General features: G+C 53.2%; 1 protein-coding gene and 1 long non-coding RNA gene across 15 annotated transcripts in view; one reads left to right on the top strand and one right to left on the bottom strand.

Annotated features, from left to right (window-relative positions):
* The window catches only part of IL17REL (interleukin 17 receptor E like), a 29100-nt gene extending 6858 nt beyond the window's left edge, over positions 1-22242 (top strand). The window contains exons 3-20 of one of the 14 annotated variants that reach the window (XR_005058130.2): positions 11202-11351; positions 11477-11586; positions 11834-11948; positions 12137-12199; positions 12434-12573; positions 12718-12789; positions 12872-12926; positions 13323-13486; positions 13594-13638; positions 13938-13961; positions 14176-14339; positions 14556-14636; positions 14755-14812; positions 15157-15260; positions 16031-16144; positions 16773-18989; positions 19090-19255; positions 19980-22242. Coding sequence is in view for 5 of the 14 variants with exons in the window: in XM_037006742.2 (XP_036862637.2) it covers positions 11202-11351; positions 11477-11586; positions 11834-11948; positions 12137-12199; positions 12434-12573; positions 12718-12789; positions 12872-12926; positions 13323-13486; positions 13594-13638; positions 13938-13995; positions 14176-14348; positions 14556-14636; positions 14755-14812; positions 15157-15245 (1373 nt within the window). In the remaining 9 variants the exon portion in view is untranslated. Of the gene's footprint in view, positions 1-11201; positions 11352-11476; positions 11587-11833; positions 11949-12136; positions 12200-12433; positions 12574-12717; positions 12790-12871; positions 12927-13322; positions 13487-13593; positions 13639-13937; positions 13996-14175; positions 14349-14555; positions 14637-14754; positions 14813-15156; positions 15261-16030; positions 18990-19089; positions 19256-19979 lie in introns of those variants that run through there. The other 13 variants (XR_012121674.1, XR_012121677.1, XR_012121676.1 and 10 more) reach the window with 13 other exon arrangements.
* LOC108401706 (uncharacterized) lies at positions 2270-14008 on the bottom strand. The gene is made up of 3 exons (XR_001854246.3): positions 13927-14008; positions 9372-10625; positions 2270-7097 (listed from the first exon to the last, which is right to left on the bottom strand). It is a non-coding gene; the product is annotated as an uncharacterized lncRNA (long non-coding RNA).
* Positions 22243-23438: the final 1196 nt, after the last annotated feature.

Raw genomic sequence — 23438 nt, 5'->3', positions numbered from 1 at the left:
TCTCCCATACTGTAGGGTGCCTTTTTGTTCTACTGATGGTGTCCTTTGCTGTACACAAACTTTTCAGTTTGATATAGTCCCACTTGTTCATTTTTGCTTTTGTTTCCCTTGCCCAGGGAAATATGTTCATGAAGAAGTTGCTCATGTTTATGTCCAAGAGATTTTTGCCTATATTTTTTTCTAAGATTTTTATAGTTTCATGACTTATATTCAGGTCTTTGGTCCATTTTGAGTTTACTTTTGTGTTTGGGGTTAGACAATGATCCAGTTTCATTCTCTTACATGTAGCTGTCCAGTTTTGCCAACACCAGCTGTTGAAGAGACTGTCATTTCCCCATTGTATGTCCATGGCTCCTTTATCATATATTAATTGACCATATATGGTTGGGTTAATATCTGGGCTCTCTATTCTGTTCCACTGGTCTATGGGTCTGTTCTTGTGCCAGTACCAAATTGTCTTGATTACTGTGGCTTTGTAGTAGAGCTTGAAGTTGGGGAGCATAATTCCCCCTGCTTTATTCTTCCTTCTCAGGATTGCTTTGGCTATTCTGGGTCTTATGTCATTCCATATGAATTTTAGAACTATTTGCTCTAGTTCATGAAGAATGCTGTAGGTATTTTGATGGGGATTGCATTGACTCTGTAGATTGCTTTAGGCAGGATGGCCATTTTGACAATATAAATTCTTCCTAGCCAGGAGCATGGGATGAATTTCCATTTCTTAGTGTCCTCTTTAATTTCTTTTAAGAGTATCTTGTAGTTTTCAGGGTATAGGTCTTTCACTTCCTTGGTTAGGTTTATTCCTAGGTATTTTATTTTTTTCAATGCAATTATGACTGGAATTGTTTTCCTGATTTCTCTTTCTGCTAGTTCATCATTCATGTATAGGAATGCAACATTTCTGTGTGTTAATTTTGTATCCTGCAACTTTGCTGAATTCAGATATTAGATCTAGTAGTTTTGGAGTGGATTCTTTAGGGTTTTTTATGTACAACTGTATTCCACTTTTATATGAAAAAGGTCTTTAAAAGGGTCTTAGCATTTTGTACACCTTCAACTCTTCAATATTAATTTTTGATTGTCAACTTTCCTGAATATTTCAGTAGGTATTTTATAATGTGGTTGTTTTTGTTTGTTTTTTTAAAGGTAATGCAATATTCTTTATTAACACCTGTGCAAGCACTCCACTGTGTCTGAGTACAGGACTTCTCTGATAAATCTGCCAGCCGCATGACATAAGTGCTTCTCTTTCAATTTGAGGTGACGGAGTCTATAGAGCAGACCCCGAGTTTCTTTAACCAGCTTTGTGGCTAAGGATGTTTGAATGAACTGTCCTGAGGAAAAAAACCTGCTTTTAGAAGCCAAAAACATATGCAAGAGAGAGGATGGCATGTTTTTTCCTTTCTTTAAAGAACAGTGTTATTGTCCACTTTTAAAACTGGCTCAAAAAGTGTGCTCGGCTTTGACTAATTAGCAAGGCATCCTCCCTGGGAAAGCAATGAGGTGAGATGCGTTTCCTGCACACAGGGAGAAGGGTGAGGTGTGTGCTTTTTAGCACCTTGAAGCAATTAGCTTAATTCTGACACCATCTACCTGGAGTTAGCCTCAGACCCCACAGGTTAAGGACTCACCCCCACAAGGCTGTCCCCACTTCAAGGGCCAATGGCACCAGTTTATCTCCTGTGCTTCTGACTGGTATTGATCAGAGGCTCCCAGATCCCACTCCTTGGATTCAGTTAATCTGTTAGAGTGGCTCACAGAACTCAGAGAATCATTTTACTTACTAGATCACCAGTTTATTACAAAAAGATGTAACTCAGGAACAGCCAGATTGAGATACATAGATGGGGCAAGGCACATGGAATATGCTGTGGAGAGTCCTTGCCTTCTAGGCATGTCACCCTCCCAGCACCCCCACGTGTTCACCAACCCAAAAGCACCCAGAACACTGTCCTTTTTGGTTTTTATGAACGCTTCATTGCATAGGCACTATTCATAAATCATTGGCCATTGGTGCTTGCACTCAACCTCCAGCCCCAGAGGTTGGGGGAGTGGGGCTGAACCAACCGTCCCCCCACATGGCTGGCTCCTCTGGCAGTCAGACTGCCACCCTTCAGTGCTTTCCAAAGGTCACCTCATTAGCCCAGACTCAGGTGTGGTTGGCCATGGTTTGTCAAGAAACAAAAGGAAACTTTATTGTTCTTACCACTTCAGAAATTCCAAGGGTTTTAGGAGCTCTGTATCAGAAATGGACAAAGATCAAATATGTTTCTTTTTTTTTTTTTGAGTTTTAGGAGTTTATTGGAAAATAAGAGCTTGAAGAAAAGAGAAAGTACATGCCTGAGAGTGCAGGCAGGCCCCCTTTATGTTTCTTATTATAAGTCACAATATCACACATTTTTATTAGAACCACATTGAATTTATTGATCAATTTCAAGCAGAAATGACCTGAGTTAAGTCTTCCAACCATGAACATGGTATGCCTTTCCACCTATTTAGGTCTTTCTCAAACCTTTCTTCAGAGGTTGAAGGATACTGTGAATGATTTCCATACTTTATTACATATTCTAGTTGGTTTTTGCTGGTGTAAAGCAATGCTGTTTTTGTATATTGATCTTGTATCCAACATATTTATTAAAATCTGTTATTTTTGATAGATTTCTCACTGATTCTCTTAAGTTTTTGTATATAGATAATCATCACATATTATGCAAATAATGATAGTTTATAAGCTTATGTTTGTTTGTTTTTGATGTTATGGAATTGGTTTGAATCTTCAGGACAATGTTGAATGGGGAACCCTAGCCTCAGTCCTCATATCAGTGGCAAAGATCCCCAGGATTTATCATTAATATTGGGTTTATTGGGTGTTTGGAGATTTCCACATCTAGACAAGAAGTGCCTTTCTTTCCTTAGTGTGCTAAACATTCTTTTATCATGAGTAAGTGTTGAATTTTATGAAAACTTTACATATCTATGGAGGTAATCATATAATTTTCCTCCTTTAATCTTTTAATGAGGTGCATTTTACCGATAGGTTATCTAATGTGGACCACACTTGCAATTCTGAAACAAGTCCTATCTGGTTATGTTTAACATACTATCAAGCCAATTTGCTAAAATTTCATTTAGGATTTTGCAGCTCTTCTAAACAGTAACAGTGAGACCGGCCCGCACGTTCGGTTTCCCGTGTAAACCTGTGAAGGTCGGCTGTCATCTCCACTTCTGCCTCTGTTCTCTCGGCTTTTCCTCCGGAACTCCCGATCAGGGAACATCTTACACATTTTACTTCTTTCCCCACGTTTCTTGACCTCTCTTCTGTGTCTTCCATCTTTTTGTCTCCTTTCCAGATCATTCAGTGTGATCCTTCCCTTCACTAATTCTTTCTGCAGTGATGTCCAATCTGCTCTTAAAATCATTTATTGCATTCTATGTTTCTGTTTCCGTGGGTTTCGTTTCTGAAAATTGTATTCGTTTCTCTCAGACGTGCTAGGTTCCTCTTTATAGTCTCTCCCACCGCACACATTTGCAGGCAGGTGTCCAGCACAGCTGGCCCGCAGTGCGCGTCTGCCTCTGTTCGCGGAGGCGCCGTGGGGCTGTCTGCTGCTTCTCCCTCTTGGCTTTCGGTTTCCCAACATGTTTATCTTTAAATACATCTGCTCCAGGCCCTTGAGAAATGACTCTTGGTGCTCCCCCAAGGCCTAGGAAGAAGAGGCGTCCCTCAGACCAGACTCACCTGTCTCTGAGGAGTATCCAGGAGCAATGTGTGACGTCAGGGCTGTTTCCAATTAAATCACTGGTTGAGGTTTCCTGGGTCTTCTTGGAGGTGCGAACCTGGGCTGGACGCAACACCCAGACCCTCCTGAGATTCCTGGATCTCCAGGGAGCCCCACCCTTGTCCCTGCTTGCTTGGAGAAGCCCTCGTCCAGGGCCCCAGGGCCTGGGGAGGGGTGGGTTCCCCCTGACTCTCGCCCACACCCAGGACGAGGGCCCACGTGATTCCAGGGGGCTCAGGGATTCCCCTGGCCTGTGCCTGCCCCAAAGCCCTCAGCCCCCTGGGCTGGGACATGCCCTAGGGCTCATGCCTCCCGAGCTCTGTGCCCCTCTGGCCTTTCTGAGTTTGGGCCTGATGATCCAGGTTCCTTTTTCAGCTCTCACACATTTTTAAGAATTTTTTCATAAGTAAGCCTTTTACTGCACATGGCTTGCTGTTTTCAACAGTGAACTGGCCTGAAAAGCCTGGACTATCACATCAGAAATGAAACTCCCAACTAGTTTTGGACACCCAGCAGTGCCCCCATCGATATGGACCTAAGGCCCCCAACGTGCTGCACCGGCCCCCCGGCTCACTTTCCTTTCCTAACCCACTTCTTCCTTTTGGGTTCATATTTCTCCTTTTAAAACACATCTGTTAGGTATTCTTATAGTAAGGCTCTGTGGCAGTCTTTAAATCTTTGAATATGACTGAATATATTTACTTCTCCCTGAGTCTTGGTGGTGAGTTCTGGGCTCCTGGTCACTCCTCGCGGTGGCAGCGGGGGACCCCGGGGCCGTGTGCCACAAGCACTTCGGTGTGTCCTCCTCCGGCACCTGCCCCTCTCCCCCTGCTGTCAGCTGAACCCGAGACGAAGCTTCTCCCTATTGTTATGCATCTTATTTTTTAGTAGCCACCTTACCCTTTGCAACCTTTATACTTAAGTACATATTTCGTCATTTCCCAGCATAACCATGAGCCCTTCACTTCTGTCAATCTGTGCCATTTTTTAATATTCTGGTTTGGGTCCTTTCCTTGGTTGGGGCTGGAATAGGCCTTTGTTTTCTTCTAGAAAAGGTCAGAAGATGCATATTTCTCACTTCTTGCGTGGAGGAGGAAGTTCTCACACACGTGAAGGATAACTTGGATGGGGAATTCTACGGCACGGTCACTTTCCGTAGGACCGCAGCCGCCAAGCCCTGTGGGTGACCCCCAATGGCGAGGGAGCATCAGACCTGGGGACAAGGTTCTCCTCACAGTCACTCACCTGACTAACCACCCAGGCTCAGCCAGGAGGCCTGTGGCCAGCCAGGGCTCCGGCTGTGCCCTTCAGGCGGCCTCTCCCTCAATCCCAGCCGGCGCCCTGAGTGGGGTCCCCCCGGAGGCTCCTAGTGTCTCCACTACATGAGTCCCGAGACGACGGTGGGTCCCGGGCGAGCAGGGCCGGCAGTTGCTTAAATCTTGGACCAGTTGGGAGGAGGGTCTTGTCACTCCTGCTGTTTAGCACTGAGCACACAGTGAGAGCAAAGGGCGAAACAACCGTTCACTAGCTTTTTAAAAAAACCTCCATCGGTTTGGGAGGGGGCGGGGGCTGAGCCTGCTGTTCCCCTTGCCCCACCCCTGCTGTAGCCCCCTCGCCCCTGAGGGTGTGAGGGTGCTGATGAAGGAGTCCCGGAGGGCATGAAGACAGTTGTGCCCTGGGTGTTTAAGTCTCCTTCCTTATTATTATTGTTTCTTTTTCCCACTTCTGATCTGTGTAAACTTGGACTGAGTTGGGGGAGCACCCCTGCCAGGGGGCCAAGCTCCGTACGTGTCCCACTGTGTGTGGGGGAGGATTTGGAAGCTTGCTGTTCTCCAACACACATTGTAAATGGGCAGGGAGAGGAAATGACCTTTTAAGTATTATTGACATATAACTGACATTAATGCAAACTGTACATATTTTAAGTAATCAATTTGCTAAGGTCTTACGTATGTTTACACCTGTGAGACTATTACCACAGTCAGGATAATGCATATTTCCATCCCTCCCAAAGTGTCCTTGTCCCCTTGGAAGCCCTTCCCCATCTCCTCCTCCCCAACAACCACAGATCTCTCTGTCCATAGACAATAGTTTGCACTTCCTAAAATTTTATAGAAGTGGAATCAGACTGTGTGTACTCTTACGTCTGACTTCTCCCACTCAGTATAATTATTCTTAGATTCATCATGGGTCAAAAATCCACGCCATTGCATCGCTCTCCCGCGGTCTGTTTGCTGAGTCTCCTGTTGATGGACATTTAGGCTGCTCCCAGGTTCGGGCCACTAAAAGTAAAACCACAGAGAACATTCACGGGCAAGGCTTTCTCATTATGCAGGTAAATATCACACATGGAACGGCTGTATCACATAGCAGGTGCCTACCTACTAAAGAAGTCACCAGATCATAAAGCGCTTTACATTCTACATTCCCCCCAGCAGCCGGTGAGGACTCAGTCCCTCCACCCCTTTTGAGCACTTGGTACAGTCAGTCCCCTAGGATCCGACCCTTTTCGTAGGTGACAGAGGTGTGTTGCGGTTTCAGTTTGTGTTTCCCTAATGCCTGACGGTGGTGGGCGTCTCTTACATGCTTGCTTGCATTTGTGTCTTCAGAGGTGAAGTCTCTGTCCAAGCTTTTGTCCAGGTTTTATTGGGTTGTTGGTTTCCTTATTACTGAATTTGGAAAGTTCTTCACAGACTCTGAATACAAGTTTTTTTTTATCAGATATATGCTTTGCAAGTATTTCCCCCAGCTTGTGACTTGTATTTTCAATCTCTTAACAGTGTCTTTCAAAGATGAATTTTGATGAAGTCTAGTTTATCAAATTTTTTCTTTTAAAGGGTCATGATTCAGTGCTGTAGCTAAGAAATCTTTTCGTAGCTCACAAGATCACAAAGTTTTTACTATGTTTTTCTTTTTAAAGTTTTTTAGTTTTACGTTTAAGTCTAAATTCCATCTTGAGTGAATTTTGTGTATAGTGCAACGAATGGATTAAAGCTCATTTTTTTTGCATTTGGACATCCAGTTGATCCAGCGCTATTTATTGAAAAGACTGTCCTTTCTTCAGTGAGCCGCCTGGCAGGTTTGTTGAAAATCAGTTGTCCCTGTGTGAACGCGTCTACTTTGGGGCTGTCTTCTGTCCCGTCCATTTGTCTCTATCTTGACACCAATACAGCGCGGTCCTGATCCCTGTACGCGATCACTTTATATTAAGTCCTGAAAGTGGTCCGTGTCAGGCTTCTGATTTGTCCTTTATCAAAGCTTATCTGGCTGTTCTAGGTCCTTTGCATTTCCATATGAATTTTGGAATCATCTTGTCAGTTTCTGAAAAATAAATAAAAAAATAAAAGGCCTTTTACAAAAGGATTTTTATTTATATATTTCTTTAAATCTATAGATCAATTTGGGGAGAATTGACATCTTAACAATATTGAGTCTTCTGACCCATGAACCCAGTATAACTCTCCACTTATTTAGTTTTTCTCTAACTTCTCTCAGCAATATTTTGTACTTTTCAGGGCATAGATTTTATACATCTTTTGTCTGACTTGTCCTTAAGTACTTCAAATTGATATTATAAATGGCACTTAAATTTTTTAAATTTGCAATTGTTCTTTGTTAATATAAGAAATATGGTAGATTTTTGTATATTGATTGTGTATCTTGCAATTTGCTAAACTCACTCCTTAGTTCTTGTATCTTTTTTGTAGATTCCTTCAGATTTTCTGCAGAGACAACTCTGTCATCTGCAAATGAAGACATGTACTTCTTCCTTTCCAAATTGGAAAAGAAGTTTATTTTCTTGCCTTATTGCATTGACTAGGATCTCCAATACCATGCTGAATAGAAGCGATCAGAGCAGCAATTCTGGTCTTTCTCCTGATCTTAGGATAAAAGAATCGATTCTTTCAATTATTAAATATGATACTAACTATAGGTTTCCCACAGATGGCCTTTATCGGTGTGAGAAAGTTCCCTTCAGTCCCTAGTTTGCTGAGAGTGGTTTTATTAGGAAAAGATGCTGGATTTGGTCAAATAATGTTACCATGGCTATTGATATTGTCATGTTTTTTTTTTAATTTGTTAACACAGTTAATCATGGTGATTGATTTTCAAACATCAAACCTTGCATTCCTGAGACAAACCATGCTTGGTAATTATGTGTTATCCTTTTATATATCTTTGGATTCAATTCACTAAAATTTTGCTTAGAGTTTTTACTCAAAAGCCATGAGGTATATTGTTCTGTAGTTTTCTCTGCTTGCAATGTTTTTATCAGGTTTGATATCAGAGTTCTGAATTGTTCCCTCTTTTTCAATTTTCTAGAAGAATCTACAAAGTAGAACATACGCTTTTACTGATTTTTCTCTATTGCATTTCTGTTTCCCATTTCATTGGTCTCCACTCTGATCTTTATTTTTTCCTTTGATTACTTTGGGTTTCATTATTCTTCTTCCCCAGTTTGAGATATAATTGACATATAACACTGTATTCTGTTCAAGGTATACTTTACTCCTCTATCTCTAATTCCTTAAGGTGGAAGCCAAGGTCACTAATTTGAAATCTTTCTTTTCTAATATAGGAGTTCAGTGTTACAAACATCCCCCTAAACGCAGCCTTAGCGGCATCCAATTTTTTTTATTTGTTGTCTTTTCATTTGTATTCAGTTCAAAATGGTTTCTAACTTCCCTTTTCATTTATTTTTTGCCCATCGGTTATTTAGTACTCTGCTGTTTAGTTTCCAAATATTTGAAGATTTTCCAGAAATATTTTATTGATGTCTAGTTTGATCGCATTTCGGTCAGAGAAGATGGTTTGTATGCTCTAAATCCTTTTACATTTATTTAGACTGTTTTGTGGACCAGAATATGGTCTATCTTGATAAATGTTCCATGAACACGTGAAAAGCAAGCAGGTTCTGCTGGGTGTGGGTGGAGTGACCTATAAACGTCAATCAGGTCGGTCAGCTGTGGTGTACAAGACTATTTACGTTCTTTCTAATTTTCTGCCTACTCATTCTGTCAATTATAAAAGAACATTGAAATCTACAACTATAATTGTGGACATGTCTATTTCTCCTTGTAGTTTTATCACTTTTGTTTCATGTATTGTGAAACTGTGATATTAAGTACATATCAGTTTAGGACTGTTGTGTACTCCTATGAATCGCTCCCTGTATTTCTATGAAATGACCATCTTCCCCTGGTAACACTCCTTGCCCTGAAATCTGTGTTGTCAGGTATTACAACCAATGTCTAGTCTGCTATTAATCTTACCAACCTGATGTGTTTTTCATCTCAGATATTGTAGTTTTCATGTGTAGCTGGGTTTGGGGTTCTTTAATATCTTCCATGTTTATAATTAATGTTTTGAACATATGGAATACAATTATAATAATTGTTCTAATGTTTTAGTCTATTAATTCTATTATCTGTATCAGTTTTAATTAACTGATTCCTCCCCCTGGTATGGGCTGTGTTTTCCTGACTCTTTGCAGGGCTTCTAATTTTGTATTGGATGACAGACATTGTGAATTTTACACTGTTTTTTTATTCCTACAAATATTCTTGAGCTCTTTCTGGAATATAGTTCACTTACTTGGAAACAGCTTCATCTTTTTGGGTCCTGCTTTCCAGGCTTGTTAGGCCACACCAGAGTGTGGCTCAGTCTGAGGCTGGTGATTCCCCTCACACAGGCAGGTCTCTCGTGTACGCTGCACCCAGAGCCTGGTGAACTGCAAGGCTTCTAATCTGGCTGGGAACGGGGCTACCTGCCCTGTGTGGGTGCAGGGTACTGTTCCCCAAATCCTTGAGGTTGGTTCGGCCCTGCCTCTGCCGGCCTCCTCACACCTGCGTGCTGACGCTGCTCTGCTGGACACCCTCCAGAGCCCTCGTATCCCCTCCTCCCATCTCGCTGGGTCTGTCCCCACCCCTTCGCTCAGGAAGAGGCCAGGTCTCCCTGGCCCCTGCCTGTGCCCAGAACCCTGTTGCGATGGCAGTGGCCCCCCTGGAGTTTGCTTGTCTGTCTCCCTTCTCTCGGGCATCACCGTCCTTGTTTCTTCGTGTCCTTAAGATCTTTGCTCCACATATTCTGTCCAGTTTTCCAGGCTGTTTCAGGCAGGAGGGTAGATCTGGTCCCCCTCACTCCGTCTGAGCCATGGAGGGATCCACAGGCTTCTGCTCTGGGGACAGATCCAGATCCCGTGGCCCCCACGGTCCCTGCCATCTGTTTCTGGAGCTGCTGAGCAGGGACTCTCCGAGCTCCGGGTGCCGCCACGGTGGCTGACTGCGGCAGTCTGACCGAGCCTCAGTGGTGCCCCTGCCCCTCCTGCGGACAGCAGGCCTTCACCATCACCCACCTGCCCGTTTTGGTGGAGGAAGGCCTCTGAGTGGAAGCGCTGTGACCCGAGGACGGGAGGGATGGCCGGTTGGTGTCCCCGGGCCTGCGCCTCATCTCAGTTCTCCGAGCTCTGACCCCTGCAGGCACTCATTTCTGCTTACTCTGCAGAGAGGGGTCTTGGTGTTCATCTTCCCCGGGCTTCCCTCCCTTCACCTTCATTTCAACAGTTCAACCTCGTCTTAAGGGTGGTCCTTCCCAAGAACAGGAGGAGCTGCAGGGCCTGACCCTTCTCCCTTTACTCCCTCTCGGGGGCGAGCCCCAGTGGGGGCCTTCCTCACAGACCCCCTAGGTCTTGAAGGGCCCTGGGAGTCCTGGGGCCCTGGAAGCACCCACCGAGCACACACACGTTCCCCTCCTGGGCGCACCGTCCTACCTTGGGGCCCTTCACCATCATGTCAGCAGGCCTGTGGATGAGCCGTGCCATGGGTGCAGGAGGAACTTGGGCAGCCACGTCTGTGGGGCACAGGCCACCCTGCCTGTGGTGTCTTGCATAGAACTAACACCACTACTCTTGAAGCCGCCACCTGTAAACCTGGCCCAGCCCCAAATGCCATGCAGCCCCCATCCCGGAAGGTGAGGCCCCAGCCCCTCCGATGTCAGGCCAGCTGCCCTGCATGACCCTTGGCCTGGCTGCAGTTGCCCAAGCCCTGCCCAGGGCCTTAGGGCCAGGCCCACCTGGGCTGATACAGCTGGTTGCCTGTGGACAGAGCCTTAGGCTGCAGGGCCCAGGGCCATGACCAGCTGTCCCTAGTAGGGCTTTTTTGCTGCTCCTCTTTGAAGGGAGTGATGGAGTGTGCTGGCTGGGCAGAGTGGCCCAGTGGGACCGCAGCTCCCACGCTCAGGCCGCCCCCTGGTCCTTTGCCTGATGCCCAGCAGGCAGTACAGACGTGGTTCAGGGGTGGGCCCGCCACCCACAGGGGATCCCCTGATGGCACTGGGCAGGACAGTGAGGGGCCCTCCCAGGCTGCGAGGCCCTGCCGGACCACATGTGGCCTTACCATGGCCCTCACCCCTCTGCTGTCTCCCCAGGGGATATTTTCAACAGCTTCTGCCGGCCACCCCCCATGTCCATGCCCAGGTCGGTCCTGGGGACCCTGACACTGTCAACCGCCATGAGATGCACCCCGCATGGCAGCTGCTCTCTGCTCCTGCTCATGCACGCCTCCCTCACGATGCACGGTGAGAGGGGCCGCGGACCCCCAGGGGCAGGACACGGCACAGCAGTCCCCTAACCGCACTTCACAGAGAGGTGGGGGGGACGGAGCCCCACCACCATGGTCTGACGCACCCCTGCCTTTGCCCAGAGAGCCTTCGGGGCCTAGAGGCCTGCTCCATGAGCCTGGACACCCAGGAGACACGGTGTCAGAGCGTGCGGGTCTCCCGTGCCTCCCGACGGCTGCAGGCGGGGCGGCAGGTGAGGCCAGGGCCTGACCTGGGCCTGCGGGTCCAGCCCCGAGTCTTTGCTGGGCACCAGCAGCTGCCCCACGGCCTGCTCCCGGCCTCCCGACCCACAGCCTGTCCTGGACCCCAGGCCTATGGAATGGGCACCCCTCCTCCTCTGTGCGAGGCCCTGGGCTCCAGCTCTGTGAGGAGCAGCTGGCCCGGGCGGGCTGGGTGGGCAGAGGCCCAGGTGTGCCTGGCTCACACCAGTCCCTGCTCAGCTCCAGGTGCACTTGGACTGCTTGGAAGTGAGCGTGGCCCAGAGCCTCTACGTCACCCTGAGGAGTGTCCCGCACTTCTGCGGTGTCCAGCTGGAGCAGCAGTACCAAGTGGAAGGTGGGGCTGGCCTGGGCACAGCTGCCCTCGGCCTTGAGGGACTGACTGGGCAGGGCCATGCTGGGCAGCTCCCAGCAGGAGCATTGGCTTACTCTGGGCTCGCGGCCTCCCTGCGGAGGAGGCCCAGCCAGCGGGACAGACCCTGGGGGCAGACAGACTGAGCCCGCCATCGCCCCTGTCATCTGCAGGCTGTGGGGATGAGCACGTAGGAAGGAGCGTGCCCGACTGCTTTGGTGAGGCCCCCTCTGCAGGTGGGTCCCAGCCCTGGTGCCCCTGGGAGGACCCCCAGGGTTGCTGCGGACCCCCATGTGCCTGAGGTCTCCTGCCAGGCCCGCCTGGGGATCCGCCATGGATCCCCAGGTGGGCAACTCCCAAATGCCTGGGTCTGGCAGGGGTCACCACGTCAAGGCTCTCGTGACAGATGGAGCCCTGGGTCTGGTGACCCCTGGCCCCAGCATGGCCCCCACCTTGCCACCCTCCTACAGCGGGAAATCTCTCCTACTGGGTGGACCGCAGCCGCAAGGTCATTCTAGTTCAGGTGCCCGAGGCCCCTGGGGGCCGCGACTACTACGTGCGCCTCTGCCTCAAGTGGTTCACCTGCACAGAGGAGGGCGCCCTGGTGCGGGTGAGCCCCAGGCCCAGCCTGGCACCCCACCTCCAGCCCCGACCACGCCCACCCGCCCCAAGCCCTGTCCCGCCCCCTCCTCCCTCCCCTCCCCCAGTCTCACCGCGCCCAGCCCCCAGACCCCAGCCCTCGCCTCTGCCGCAGGTGACAACAAACAGGGCCTCAAGGACGGTCTCTCTGCCCTACAGCCAAGAGCTGCCCTGCCTGTGCCTTGAGGTCAGTGAGGGCGCAGCCCGCTGCCTGCCGGGAGGGGACAAGGGGATGGTCAGGCCCTGCCTGAGCCCAGTCCCTCCTGCAGGGCTGGTCTGCCACCCCCGATGCTGTGCGGATCCAGATCTGCCCCTTTGAAGCCGGCAAGTACCCTGTGGTGCCTGGGGGCCTGGAGGGAGGCGAGAAGAGTGGGAGGCAGGTGGGCTCAGCCTGATCCAGCTGGGAGGGCAAAGGTGTGTCCCAGCACCTCCAACACCCCCATCCTGCAGCCCACCAGCGGAAGCCCTGCTAGGGTCCAGTGCCCTGGCTCTCTGGGGGCAACCAGTCCTGTGAGGGGGCCTCTCTGAGGGTGCAAGTGGGCTCCCTACTCTTGGCTCCACTCGGTGACTGCACGCCGGCGGGTGCACACACCCGGACCCAGCCTGGGACCCGCGGGCAAAGGGCACGTGAGGCCCCGGCCTGTCCCCGTGGTCCCTCACCAGGTGCCAGGCCCTGTGGCCCACGTGCACTGCTGACTCAGCCCGGGCCTGGGGCCACAGACACTGAGGCGCTGTGGGACGCCATCCGCTACCACCCTGGCAGCCAGGCGCTGAGCTGGGAGCCAGCCTGCCCCGTGAGCGGCCACGTGAGCCTGTGCTGGCGCCCGAGGCCAGGGGCCCAGTGCCGCAAGCTAGAGCACTCAGGCCAGCCTGCCCACGGCAGGGTGAGCACGCACCAGGAGGGGCGGGCCTGCCCACGGCAGGGTGAGCGCCCACCAGGCAGGGTGGGTGTGGCTCAGCATGGCCAGGGCCTGACCTGAGCTCACCCCAGGTGCAGTACCCACTGGTGGACACACAGCCCCAGCTCTGCCTGAAGGTAAGGGGACTGGGCTGTGGCCTGCCGGGCACAGTACCAGCACCCAGGGAAGGGGGCAAGGAGGCAGGTGGGGGTGCCTGGGGCATCAGGGCAGGGGGCCTGCAGCTACCCATCATGCCTTGCCTAGCCTAGCCCTGGGGTCCAGCAGCCCCTCTGACCCCTTCCCAGTCTGACCACAGGCAGAGCTAAGGGCTGGTAGCGGTGGGGGTGGGGCGTCCCGAAGCGCTGTAAAGGAGGCCAGCGGGTCCCAGCCCCGACCACCCCTGACACGCATGGCCACCTGCATACCCTCTCTGCAGTTCTCCACCAGCCTGGGCTTCTGGGTGAGGTGCCCTTTCGAACAGCTGCACTTTGTGGGTGAGCTCTCCCTGGGCAGGCGGGTGGGGAGGCTGGCCTGGGGCCTTGGGGGGCAAATAACCCTCTTCTTTGCTTGTGTAGAACATCTCGTGGTCAGCGAGGCAGGACAGGTCGCTGGGCCCGTGGGAGGGAGGAGGGGCAGCAGGCGCAGTGCTGGGCCTCACCTCCCCGCCCCCACAGCCTGGCAGATGGCCGTCCAGCCCGCACCCTCTCGGGGCCGCCTCCGGGTCTTCTTCTTCTCGCGCAGTCCCGCCCGATTCCAGGTGCACCTGTGCCACGGAGGGAAGACGTGGCCCCCTGTCTGCCACCGAGAGCTCCAGGCCACCTCCCTCCCTCCAGCCTCAGTGAGCCAGGTCTGCGGGCATCGTGCTGGGAGGGTGGCTGACCCTTCACCTGGCCTGAGCCAGCCCCACTGCTGCCTGGTGGAGAGGGCGAAGGGCCAGACCAGCTGTACGGCTTGCGGACGCATGGGCACCACACACACACGTGTGCCTGTGCAGCAGGACAGGGGTAGCCTGGACTGCCCCCACCGCCTGTGACCCTCCCCTCCCCTGGCCCAGGGTGACCTCACAGCTGACCCTGCAGTTGCCTTCGTGGACATCCTGGAGGAGGAGGCCTGTGTACCCCACACCTGCATACAGGTGGGTGGTGCTGCCCCGGGAAGCTGTGGGGCCCTGGCCTGCCCTGGAGGCCGTCCCTCTGGCGATGTGGGTGGGGTGCCAGAGGGACTGTGCTGAACCAGCTGCCCCATGTCGGCAGGGTCGGAGGACCGATGTGCGCTTCTCTGCACCCCAGCAGCTGTGTGACCTCCGCTGCGGTGAGTACCAGGGCCGGGCCTTGGGACAGAGGGCAGCCGGGCCCTTGGGCACCGCAGGGGGACAAGGGCTGGAGCCTCGCCTCTGCGCTGAGCCTGCCCCTGGCATCTGTCTCCCACTGTCACGGCGGATGTGGCAGGCACTGCACAAGAGATTGGGGTTGGTTGGGGGCAGAGGGGCTGGCTGCCCCCTGGGTCAGGCAGGTCTCTGAGCCGAGGTAGAGACAGGCCAGACAGAAGGAAGTTGCCTGGCCCCACCCCTGGCCGGGTGGCCCACTGTGTGTCGCTGTGTCCTCCTCCCTGAGTGTCTACCACCCCTGAGCAGGGCTCTGCTTACAACTGCCTAGGAACTCACGATGGCCTCCCACCCCCCTTTGCCCAACCAGCCACGGAGGCCCAGATCCCTGGAACCTCTGACTTGGCAGAAGACAGCTAACAACGTGGGCCTGAGGTAGGGCCCAGGAGGGTGGCCTCTGCCTGGGGGATGCTGGAGTGAGAGTGGACAGCAGAAGCTGTGGGGGGCAGGAGAGGCCAGCAAGAGAGGGGAGCAGAGAGCACCCCGGCACCCAGAGCCTCTCATGAGACCCCACTGACCCTTTCCCACTGATGGGTGGCTTGTGGGGGGGTCTCAGAGCCACGTCTGAGCTCAGCTGAGTCATCCTGCCCCCTGGAATGTCCCCAGGCCTGCTGAGGGTCTCTCAGCCTGTGTCCTCCACCTCCTCCTACCCCCTAGAAGAGCTTTTCAGCCAAGTCTGGGTCCCTTTCCCTGGCAAGGTCACCTTCAGCAGGTGACAGGTCACCCCCTGGGGCTTGGGGTCTGCACTGGGGCTCCACTGCCTTTCAGCCAGGTGACCTGGGGGCTAGCCCCCCCCCACAACTGACCACTGCTGGAGTCCACGTGGGCCACACAGCAAAGTCCCAGGGTGCCGGGCACAGGCCCGTGAGCGCTGGGAGGGCTGAGCCAGCTCAGTGGGTGGCGTCTGGGGAGTGCCTGCTGCTCTCGGGGTCCAGGTAGACACCTCTGTGATGGGACGCTGCCTACAGCCATGGGCCCTGGTGCCCGAGGACTGGGCAGCCCAGAAGGGGCCTGAGCCCTGAGCACTTGGGGCCTGCAGCTCCCTCCCCCGCTTCTGCCGCACAGTGGGGGCCAGGCTGGAGTGTGCCCCCAGACCAGCTTGGTACTGGGCACACTGAGCCAACCCCCCACTCCTCTCTCCCCAGCTGCCACCCAGGTGTCTCATGCAGAATAAGAAAGCATGCCAGATGGACTGCTGGGGTGTGGCGTGGGGGACAGCTCACCTCCGGGCACCCCAAAGCTCTGACAGCAAAGGCCAGGTCTCAGCATGGGGGTGGTCTCACCCGACCCCAGGCTGTGGGCTCAGGCTCCTCCCAGCTGTCCAGAGGCCTGCAGCTCCGTGGGATTCCTCGGGCCGGACGTTGGGGGTGGGGGCCAGATTCAGGTCAGATGAAGGACCTTCAGCCCCTTCCTGAACCCACTGGGTGGGGGCCAACCAAATAGCTGGGCAGCCTGCCCCCTCCCCCAGGTGGCCCAGCCCCTGCCCTGCCCTGCCTCGGCTTGGTCCCGTCTCCCTCTGGGCAGCCCGTGATCACCTCACCATCCTTGCCCTGAGGACAAGTACTAGCCTCTGCCCAGTGGCTGCCAGAGCTGCCCTGGGCTTTCTGAGGCTGGCCAGCCCCTGGTGACCCAGGGCCACGTCCAGTGTGTGCCAGAGTGCCTCGCAGCTGTCCCTCTGACCCTGCTGAGAACCCAGGGTCCTGCATGCCACCCAGAGCCCCCCACCCCCGCACCGGCCCTCCCAGAGGGTCAGGCCATGTCCCACTCTCCAGCCGCCCAGCTTGTCCAGCCCAGTGTCCAGTGGCCTTGGGGCCCCCATTTGCAGCCACGACCAAGGACCACAGAGGGACCCCTAGCCCTTTATTGGACTTCCCTGCCCCACACCAGGTGTCACAGCTGGCCCACCAGGTCTGCCTTCCCAGAGCTCTCGTGCCAGCCTACACGGACCACCAGCTGCCCACCCTGAGCTGCCCCGGCTCCTTTGTCCCTCGCTCAGCCCGCCGCGGCCACCGGGCCTTCTCTCCCTCCCCTAATGGGGCTGCCGTCTGGAAAGACTAGGGGTGGGCGAGACCTTGTCTGCTCAGTAAACACCCGTCAGCCTGGTTCGCCTCTTCCCTTGAGGGCAAGGGTGGGGTCCGCAGAGCAAGTATCCCCTTGGGGCAAGTCGGGGGGAGGGTCACAGTGAGGGACCCTTATTAAAGTGGGCGAAGGTTGTGACTGCCGCCTGGGGTGAGGCCGACCGTGGGCGGTGGACAGCGCCTGCCTGCCCCCACCGCGCATGAGCTCCCGGGCTGCGCCTGAGGACGTCCTCTGGGCTGGAGACACCAACACCCCAACAGAGTGGCTCCCGGTGTGGGTGTGGGTGTGGGTGGGAGAGCCGCGTCCAGGCCGCCTCCCCAAGTTCAGCCCAAAGACCCACCCATACCATTGGAAATGGGTGTCTGCCTCTTCTGGAACCTCCCAGTGTCCCCACAAAGGGGCTGCTGAGGGGCACCCTGTGGGTGCTGAGACCTGGTCAGGCCAGGGACTAGAAAGGAGTTGGGGAGTAGTGAGGGAGGACCTCCCGGAAGCGGAGGCCAAGCCCTCAGGCTCCAGGTGCCCCCTCTACCCCAGGTCAGGGTCACAGCCAGCAGGCTGGGGCTCCACGCTCCGCATGTTTCCTCATTGCAGGCCTTCCTCTGCAGACCCCTGCCCCCCAGGTGCCTCTCCCTGTTGGGGTACAGGGCTGGTGAGGAGACCAGAGCTCTGGCTCTAGGTGGGCGGCCTGGCCCCAAGTTCTGGCTCCACTGTCCTGGTCCACACAGGAGCCCCTGGAGGTGCACGGAGACACCCCCTCTGAGCAGGGCTCCCCCGGGAATCCTGCCCACCTGGAGATGGAGAAGGGGCAGGACCTGCATGAGGGGGTTGCGGGAGCTGCCCAGGTGTGGGCTCCCTCAGGGCTTCGCCACAAACTGCCATCCCAGAAGGGGAAACTGAGGCTCAGGCAGAGGCCATGACTGAGCTCCTGTCCAGGGCCAGGGAAGCTCAGGCTACAGGGCATGGGGTGGGGAGGGCATGTGCAGGTCCCAGCTGCCCAGCAGTCCCCACGGGCTGCTGCCAAGTGTCCATGGAGCTCAGTGCTGGGTTCTGAGCTGGGCCAGGTTTTGAGACCACACCCAGCGCACCAGGGCCCAGCAGGCCCACTCCCTTGCCAGCAACACCTCCCCCAGGCCGCACCTGCTCAGGAGGAAGGTGCTGACCAGCCACCCCGGATGGGGGGTGAGTAAGGGCGGAACCACGCCAGGTTCACGGACAAGCTGGGGTGAGCCTGCGACCGTCCCTCCCCGTTCATTCCTCAAGCAAGTGCTGAGCCCGGGGCCACGCTGACCCAGTGCTGGAGCAAGCAGCCCAGACGGACTGAGGGGCTGACCTCTGGTCAGCACCTGGAGCTGACCTTTGCATGGGGCAGGCAGACCACAGGACGCTACCTGTGTGGATTATATGGGCTGCCCAGTGCCAGCATGAGGCCAGGCAGAAGGCGCTGGGGAAACAAAGGGGAAGTGTGGGAGGGGTTCCAGCTAGAACAGGGTGGTCCCAAGACAGGTGAGTGGACAGTGCGGAGGGGAGAGGCTGAGAGCTGCCTGATTCTAGCAGGATCTGGCGGGTGCACGGCGGGGTGCGGTGGGCAGGTGGTGCCGTGGGGTGTCCTCGTGTGCACCGTGGGTACAGCAAACAGATCAACGCTCTGGCCTCAGAGACTGGAGGGCGGAGCTCCGTGGGCAGATGTGGATGCAGCAGCGGGCACGGGCTGTGGACACGGTGAGTTCAGGCCGCCTGCGAGACATTCATTTGTTCGCTCATTTGGCATTGCTGATGTGGCCTGCTGTTTGCTCCCTCCCAGTGTACAAGGGGCAGCTCAAGGCAAAGGGGAGAGTCCTGAACGCTACAAGGATGATGACGTACAGAGGGCTCTTCAGAAAGAAAAAGTAGAGCAGGACGGAGGGGAGGAGACAGTCACGGGGGCAGAGTGGCCCAGCGGGTCTCCTGCAACAGCGTGAAGGCGATGAGGCCGCCTGTGGACGTAGTCGGGACAAGCAGATGAAAAGAAAGTCTCCCACCAACCTGGTGAGCCCTTCTCCCAGAGGAACAAAAGAATTAAACCATTTATTATGGAATAAGCATTCGGAGATTGCAGACAGAAATCTCACCGTCTCATGTGACCCAGGCAGGCACAACCCTTTCCATATGTGACCTCAAGAGAAACAGTGACGTGTCCTCAAGAGGATCCGACATAAAGCCAGACAGAGCCTGCCCAGCCCTCCCCGGTCCCTCTGCACTCTGATGCCCCAGCCCAGCCTCACTTCGGGCCTCGTGGTGTCTGTGTATCTGAAGTGAGTCTCTTGTACACAACTTGTGGATGCTCGTGATTCTTTATGCACTTTGCCAATGTTTGCCTTTTAATTAGACAGTAATCCATTTACACTTAAAGCAATTATTTCACAAAAAGATTTCGTTTGTTTTCTGTGTGTCTTCTATGGCTTTCTATCTCAACTCCTCCAGATCTGCCTTTTTTAGTGTTTACTTGATTTTTTGTACTGTACCATTTTATTCCCTTCTTTCCCTTTCTGTGTGTTTTTCCAGTATGATTGTTTTTCTTCTGTTGCAATTAAAATCTTAATCTTATAACAACTTAATTTAAATGATGTGAATTTGGTTTCAAGTGTTCATACACTGTGCTCCCACACATCCCCCTCCCCCACTGTTGTCACAGACCTCTCCATATATTATGTGCCCATTAACATCGATTTATATTATTGTTTTGTGCATTTGCCTTTTAAATTATATAGGGATAAAAAGAGGAATTTCAACCAAAACTGCAAAAGTATCAGCTTTTATATTTTCCTATGTAGTTTTTACCAGTGTTCTGTATTTCTTCATATGGCTTTGAATTACTGTCTGGTGTCCTTCCATTTCAGACTGAAGGACTCACTATAGCATTTCTTGTAGGGATAGTTTTTTTTTTTGAAAGATAGTTTTACCAGATATAGAATTTCTGGCTAAAGATAGTTTTACTGGATATAGAATTCCTGGCTGAAAGGGTTTTTTTTCTTTCAGGATTTTTAATATCCATCGCACTGCCTTCCGGTCTGCAAGGAGCCTAAGGAGAAATCTGCTGGGAATCTTGCCAAAGAGCCCATGTATGTGACCAGTCACCTCCTTTGCTGCTTTCAAGATCCTCTCTGGCTTTAGCTTTTGACAATTTGACATGTGTCTTGGCACAGATCTCCCTGACTGTTATCAATGCTGTCTCTCTCAAAACCCCTATGATGTTTTTTGAAGAAATAGAAAAAAAATTTTATCCTAAAATTCATATGGAATCACAAGGGACCTGAATAGACAAAATAATCTTGAAAAGGTACAAAGTTGGACTCACATTTCCTGATTTCAAAACTTACTATGAAGCTACAGTAATCAAGAGAATGTGGTTCTGGCACCTGGGCAGACATCCTTGCTCAGAGGAAGACAGATGGGCCTCAAGAGCTAAAATCTCATACATATGGTCAACTGATTTTCAACAAGGTGGAAAGATTATTTCAATGGAGAAAGGACAGACTTTTCAACACGTGGTGCTGGGGAAACTGGATGTCCACATGGACAAGAGTGAAGTTGGACCCTTAGGCAAGTGTCCATCTAGAGGCGGATGGATAAACAAAATGTGTAGACATACGATGCAATATGGACCAACTTAAAAAGGAATGAAGTTCTGATAGAAGATAGAACATGGATGAACCCTGAAAACATTACAGCAAGTGAAATAAGCCACCCACAAAGGGCCACGTAGTGTATGTGTGATTCCACTTGTATGAGCAACCTGGGACAGGCAGATTGATGCCTGTGCGATAGAGATTAGAGGCTATGTGGGCCCCGGGAGGTGGGAGTTACTGTTTCATGGATACAGTTTCTGTTCGGAATGATAAAAAATGTTCTGGAAATAGATGGTGATGAAAGTTGTACAACATTGTAACTGTATTTTATGTCCTTACATTGTACTTTTAAAAATGGTTAAAATGGAAATTTCTCTCTTATGTATATTTTACCAAAAAAAAAAAAAAAAAAGAGGACTTGACAGCCTGGTGTGTGACTCGTAGTCCATCCTGTATTTACCTGGTAACTGGGGTAGCCATTCAAATAAAAAAAAATCTGAATGATCATGTCTGTGACAAGCAGGTAGGTAGGTACAACTGGGAGACAAGAGGTTAAGTCGCAATCCTACTGGGACAGGGAGGGGGTGCTGCGCACAGTGTGATTCTTTCAAAGGGATGATGTGAAACTATGGAGAAGCACATTCCTGGGCTGTTACACTGGCAAGAGGCTTATTTACCTTTTCAGGTTTGCATACATCTCAAAGGGACAGAAAGTTTCACAAGTTTCCAGAAGCAAATGCCCTAAGGGAGGGAGGGGGTCCCCGTTCTGGAGGAGGAGCCTGCAGGGCGCTGGGAGGCATCGGGGCAAGGACCCCCGCGGTGGGCACCCAGGGGTCAGGAGGGCGGGCGGGGCGAGGAGGGGCTCCTGGGCCCTGAGAGGCCTTGGCTCGGGGCCGCAGGGCGGGGGGCGGGGGCCGCGTGGACGCGCCCGCGCTCTCCGCCCCTGGTCCGGTTCACAGGTGTGGTTTCCTCCAGGTCCCGGCCGGCTGCGGAGGTCGCGGTCCCGGGGCACAGGCGGCGGTCACGGCGGGGTGGGAGGGGGCGCAGCCGCGATGCCCGGCGGCCCGACCAGGCAGGGGCGGGGGCCTGGCCCGCAGGCCTGGGGGGCGGGCGAAGGGGCGGCCGGAGAGCTCGGCTGGGGAGGCCCCCCCACCGCCCGGGCCTTCCTGGGCACCGCCTGGGGGACACCTCCGCCGGCAGGCGCCCACTCACCCCAGACCAGGCCCTCCCAGGACCGCTCACCGGGGGTCCCGGGGCCAGCTGGGGGCGCGGGGGGCCTTGCTGTGCGGCGAAAGCCGCGCTCGCAGGTCGCTCGCCGTGTTTTTCGGTTTATCTAATTTTGAACCACCACCCAGCGCCGTTGACCTGTTTTGGGGCGCTGCTCTGGGAGCGTTAACCCTTTCGGATGCTGTCACCACCGCGGGGCACAGTCCGCGCCGCCGGCCCGACGCCCTCCTTGGGCGCCCTGTGGGGGTCTCTGAGGACACCCCGTAAGCGGGAGCAGCCCACGTGGCCTTCGGAGGCCGGACCCCTCGGCACGCTGCCCACTCACCTGGGGGCTGTGGGGATCCCGCGTGTCTGCGTGGGGCGGCCCCCCAGGCTGCGGACACCAGTCCGGGGAGAAGGCGCTGCGCCTCGGTCAGACCGCAGCCTGGGTGGGGGAGGCTTCTTGACTCTGACGGAGAAAGGATTTAGAAACGGATCAAGAGTGTGGTAAGGAAGGAATTCATTGCGGCAAGAGTGGCAGCGAGTGGCAGCAGCTGTGCGGGCAGAACAGGAGGAGAGGGGGGTCACTGAGCTCCTGCCCGGCACAGGGCAGACCCCCCGGCCAGCTCCTGAAGCCAGAGTCACCTGGCACCCAGGGTCCGCTTGAATCTGCATGGCCTGGGGACTGAGCCCCCACCACCCCAGGAATTGGGGGAGCCACAGAGCCCTGGATGGAGTGAGATTATGTTCTGAGAACTTCCCAGAGCAAAGAAAGGAGATTTTCAAGCAGGCCTGGAGGGCGAAGGAAGGGGTGGCCCTCTCCCGAAGAGCGGGTCCTGCAGCTGCCGTCCCATCCAGGTCACCCAGGTGAAGGGAACTGGCCACCCCGAGCCAGATCTCAGTAGCCCTTCCCTCCTAGTCTGAAGTGGAACAGGGAGAGTGAAGACTAGTGCTTAAGTCTGGAAAATTGAATGAAATAGCAAAGTAACAGACACTTACAGCCAGAGATGGGGGTTGGCAAGTTCCTGTCTTTATCATGAAAAATAGTTTAGGGGGAAAGTGCAGTAAAGCTTATGAGACAGCAAAGTTTGTCTGATGAGACGGTACACACTCACGGGAGGCGGGGTGACCGCAGAGAGGAAGCGCACTTAAAGATTTAGGATTTGGGTTTTAAGGATTTCAAGAATGGGGTAAAGGGCCAGAGTTGGCTGGAATGTGGTCTCCTGATGTCTGTCTCTGGTGAGAGGCATTATGTCACCATCCACAACCAGTCCTGAGATGTTCTGTAAGATAAACTTACCACACATAATTTATTATCCTGTTCTTCTCCACGATGCTGGTTACCCTCAAGCAGTGGGGACCTATCATTTAGGGCTGCTCACCTGGCCTTAGGATACGGTCGGTTGTTAGCTGATCACCATAAAGTATGTCAGGAACCTTTCCTCCTAACTCCCTGGTTTTTAAAATGGAATCTTAGCCTTAAGATGGAGTCCCTCCTGGTCTTACTATCCATATCTTGGCATTTTTCATCTTAGGAAAAATTAATTATGTTACTTGCCCCATGTCCCTCCCTGCTGCACCTGACGGCAGTCCATATGCACCGACTGAGACATGTGGGCTGTTTCCAGCTATTACAAACAAAGCCTCTAACAGCAGTCACGCA

Source organism: Manis javanica, chromosome 10 (assembly GCF_040802235.1).
Source record: "Manis javanica isolate MJ-LG chromosome 10, MJ_LKY, whole genome shotgun sequence".
Lineage (NCBI taxonomy): Eukaryota > Metazoa > Chordata > Mammalia > Pholidota > Manidae > Manis > Manis javanica.
Note: the sequence above shows the minus strand (reverse complement) of the source record. Positions and strands in the feature narration are given on the sequence as shown.